General features: G+C 36.9%; 1 protein-coding gene across 1 annotated transcript in view; it reads right to left on the bottom strand.

Moving 5' to 3' along the window:
* Positions 1-321: 321 nt before the first annotated feature.
* The window catches only part of cipca (CLOCK-interacting pacemaker a), a 9090-nt gene continuing 4469 nt past the window's right edge, over positions 322-4942 (bottom strand). Inside the window, exon 4 of the mRNA XM_079833351.1 lies at positions 322-2190. Within this exon, the coding sequence (XP_079689477.1) occupies positions 1336-2190 (855 nt within the window). The 3' untranslated portion in view covers positions 322-1335. The remainder of the gene's footprint in view (positions 2191-4942) is intronic.

Genomic DNA, 4942 nt, shown 5'->3' with positions numbered 1-4942 from the left:
TGTACATGCTATCACACAGCACATTCAGTTCTCCACTACACTTGATCAAGGCTTATTAGTACCTGCTTTCTGTCTGTACGCATGCAGTATATCAGATTGCTACAGGGAAAAACATTTGCCAGTTTACACATTCACACCCAAACCGAAAGAAAATCACATTCTCTGTTAAGAATGTAAACAATCCACTTTAACATTTGTAAAAAAAAAAAAAAGCAGCAAATTTTTACCACATTCAAATATACCCTGACTAGCACACGTGGTTATTAGTCCTCTTAGTCTTTCCCATAGATAACAATATTAACAAGAACATTTACTCGGAGATGAGAACACAATTCATGTTTATTACAAAAGACGTCATTACAAATTACAAGGATGAATCTGAACTTCACATTTTGAACTGAACTAAAAAACTATTTAATCATTTTTTGTGTACTTAAAACACAAATATTTGTCAAAGGCATTTCTTAGATACAGAGATTAGAAAATAAATGTTTTTCCATTTTTGTCATTCGGAGCAGAACATATTTTTTTCTGTCCAGTTCCGGTGTTCCAAGGCCTCCTTTCCAAATAGTAACCAATTAAAGTAAAACACAGTTAATAGCGTTCTTATTAAAAATAATGGGAGTACGCTGTTCTAATAAACTCTTGAAATTGAGCGTTATTTCATTATCTATTGAATCACTTCATCAATCAGAAACAGATGCAGTTGTTACCTAAACATTGTATTTATATTTATATGACAACACACAGGTATAAGGATGACTGATATTGGATAGATAACATCATGTGACCCTGGACCACAAAACCAGTCATAAGTCGCACGGGTATATTTGTGGCAATAGCCAACAATACATTGTATGGGTCAAAATTATTCATTTTTCTTTTATGCCAAAAATCATTAGGATATTAAGTAAAGGTACATAATCCATGAAGATATTTTGTAAATTTCCTACTGTAAATATATCAAAAATGTATTATTATTATTAGTAATATGCGTGGCTAAGGACTTCATTTAGACAACTTTAAAAGGCGATTTTCTCAATATTTCGATTATTGCACACTCAGATTCCAGATTTTCAAATAGTTTTATCTCGGCCAAATATTATCCTAACAAACCATACATCAATGGAAAGCTTATTTATTTTTATAAAAAAAATACCCTTATGACTGGTTTTGTGGTCCGTATGATGTGATACTGATAACTAGATCTCTGAAGTCTCAAATTTTTGACATTGAAGCTGAAAATTTGTGCCTAACTTCTGAGGTCTGAGCAAAGCCGGTTATTCCATAAATTGCACAATACAACAGTTGAAATATTAATATGTGAACCTGCTACTACACCACACAAGTCGCGTCAGTGGTCTCCTCGTCTGCATCCTTTACAGAGTCCACCAGTGATTCCATTGGTGCCTCCTCACCGTTTCTAGAGTTCTGGAGGATGAGCTGCAATCTGGTCCAGACTTTGGGGTCTCCACTACATATGGCCTCCAAGAAGAGGTCAGTCTGAGCCTGCAGACTCTGAAGTTGGGCCTGGGAACGTTTGTTCTGACGAATGAGTTCCTTTGTGCGCAGTGTGATGCCCAGCAGGCCTGATCGATTCAGAATATTATACGTGTTGCAGAAGCGTTTGCGTTTGCTGGAACTTGGAGAGAAGTCCTCTGAGGTATTCTCCCCATCACTGCTCTGGGTGACTGAAGCATTGGGACACTTCTGAGGGAATGAAGCGAGGAAGGAGTGAGTGTAAAGTGAGAACGGTGAAGTGGTGGTATGGGGCTCCTTAAGGTCAGAAAGCCCTGATGAGGAGTTTTCCACATCCATGTCTCCCAAAGAAGCCATATTTGGGTCTACTCCATAACCCTTAAATGTCTCAGAGTCATCCTGCTTCAAGGAGGAACTGTGGAAAGGTTTATCATCGTAACAGCGTCGTTGATGTCTACCACCATGACTGTGGTTTGCCCTCTTATTGATGGCACTGGGATCCTGGTCGACTGTAGACCCTTGTGCAGGGTGTGGGACCATTTTTGCAAAGGTGCTTTGCATGGGAACAGGCTTTCTGGAAAGTTTCTGCTTGTCAGAGCTCTGGCTGCTACAGTCACTAGTGGGTATGACTGGCTGTAGCTGGGACTGAGGAACCACATCTAATGAAGTGTTTAAGCTCCAAGGTTTAAACGCAGGGGTCACAGAGTTTGGCTGAAACGAGAATTATCAATGAACAATTTTGTAAAACAGATACACACTCTTTAGTTCTCATCCACAATAACAGGTGGGTCAATTAAAATGCAACTTGTGTATGAAAAAACTGCTGTACACGCAAGAAGCAAAGCTTAAAGGGTTTAGTTCACCCAAAACATTTTAAATTCTGTCATCATTTACACACTCTCATGTTGTTCTAAAGCCGTAAAACCTTTGTTCATCTTCAGAACACAAATGAAGATATTATTGATGAAATCTGAGAGCTTTCTGAATCCATAGGGCAGCAACATCATTGCAACTTTCAAGGCCCAGACATCATTAAAATAGTCCATGTGACTCCAGTTGTTCAACCTTAAAATGTTATGAAGCGATGAGAATACTTTTTTAAAATAACTTTGCAGTCTATTGGGGGTCAGAAAGCTCTCTGGTTTCATCAAAAATATCTTAATTTGTGTTCTGAAGATAAACGAAGCTCTTACGGGTTTGGAACGACATGATGGTGTGTAATTAAATGACAGAATTTTCATTTTTGGGTGAACTAACCCTTTAAGGTTCACCAAAACAATACTATAACCCAAACACAGATGTGTGTCATGAGTAGGGTTGGGTACTGAACTCGTACTTTTAAGGGCACCGACCAAATTACGTCAGTACTACAGAGTACCGATTCGCATGAAATCAATTGGTACCAAATTTCGGTACCTGAGAACGCATCTGGTGATATAGACTAGTGTCTGTGAATATTAAACCGCAAAAAGACCATTTAAATATGAATCCTGCATGTCCTGCATATCTCTGTGCAAACGGATGGAGCAGAGGCGTGGTTTAATTTATCACACACACACTCTCAGAATAGCGTGTGTCGGTTGCATGTTTCATCTCTGCCGTCTCATATGAAGACATGAACACACAAACGTCATCTCCAGAGCAACCAAGAGTCACTCTATGAGCATTTTACCGTATCATTTGAGAAAAACTACTATCATATCATAAACACGGCAACCCGTGAAAATAAAAGTTTGGTTTAACTTGACAAATACATCACTGTTGTACAGTAGAATTTAGATAATCTCAATGTAATAATAATACTAACACTAATGTCATAATAATAAATTATCAAAACTTTATCTTTTAAGTAATAAATTACAATTTTTGTTCATGTTTTAATTTTAACCATATAAAGCTCAGTTGTGCAGCACTTTGTTTGATAGATTAATTAAATTCATTTGATTACCAGAAAATACACAACACACAATTTGTGGAAAATCTTTTCATAGAAATGAAAAATAAAAATAAATGAAAAAAATATGGTTGTTTTTATGAATTAAATTAAGTACAAAGTAGCCTACTACTAGTAAATAATACAGTATACAAACATCACAGACAATGGCAGACAGAGACAGGGCTCTACGCTAACATTTTTCTTGAGGAGCACTTGTGCTCCTAATTTAAAAAAATTAGGAGCACAGTCAAAAATTTAGGAGTACTTTCTGATCAATAACACGTATTCCAATTATAACTTTCCCATTACAGGATGATCTTTGTCCCTTTAAATTAATGTCCAGGGGCATTTTTACCATTATAAGAGCAATGTTTTCTAATCTTATTAAATGTATGCATCATCTTTTGTCAATTTCTTCATTTAAAATAGAAAAGTTTTTTTTTTAAATGTTAATTTAAACAATAAATTCAGTTAGAGCAATAAGACACAACCAGACTTTTACCAATCAAATTAAATCAGCATCAAAAGTAGAAGTGGCACAAAAGCTCAATCTGATATGGTGTTTAGATACATTTACATGCAGCTCATGGGTAAATAATGTTGTATAAATGTTTTAAATATAAGTTTTTGAATTTAGAAATAGGCTATGTACAAGTTAAACTTAAACTTAGTTAAAATATTTATATTTTAAATAAAAAGTCCATGCAAAGTATAAATATGAAAATAAAACAGCCAGTAGGTGGCGTCAAGTCTTATGTGCGAGTAGTTCATTCAATCGTTCAAACGCAGATTCATTCGATCGAACCGCTTGGAGATGCACAACTGGTGTTGTTTTGATTTTCACGAAATAAACATTATTGTGGCTAAAACGTTGTTACTTAATATCAACTTGTCTATTGGACTTTTGTACAAGATCAGTATCACATTTGCAATCATGCCAATACTCGAGTCGGAGCAATAGCAGTCCGTAACTTTTGGCGCTCTGGCGCTAATAAACAGAACTGAGTGCATCTCGCGGAAGAACACTGCAGCCGGATCTACTTCTCTCTGTGTGTGTCTATGGCGATTGGCGTGTCACACAGGGACTGTGCTCCTCCACAGCGCTGCGAACCAAACTGGAATAGTCAGAATAGAAACACTTATTATATGTGTACCGTAGTGATTCAGGGTAAGATAAAAACACGGTTTGGAAAATGGATTCATGATGTACTCACTCATATGCATCTAGTCATTTTTAAACTCAATAAATGTTATGGACTGCAGCTGATAAAGATTAAATCAAGAACTCATACAGGAGCGTTTTTAAATTATTTTATATTAATTCATTTTTGGTGGCATTTTTGCCCCAAGCCCCTGTTAATTTCCGACCTTGTTTATGATAATCCAAATGTGGTATTTCTAGTTAAGTTTGGCTGCAAAGAAACATCAGCGCGAGCCGCGAGGCGTCTGGTAAAGGCCCGGGTATACTTCACTTACCGCGCCCGGACGCGTCACGCGCGCAGCCCTGTCCGCGCGTCTTTCAAAGTA

This window comes from Gobio gobio, assembly GCF_949357685.1.
Source record: "Gobio gobio genome assembly, chromosome: 13".
NCBI classification, from domain to species: Eukaryota; Metazoa; Chordata; class Actinopteri; order Cypriniformes; family Gobionidae; genus Gobio; species Gobio gobio.
Note: the sequence above shows the minus strand (reverse complement) of the source record. Positions and strands in the feature narration are given on the sequence as shown.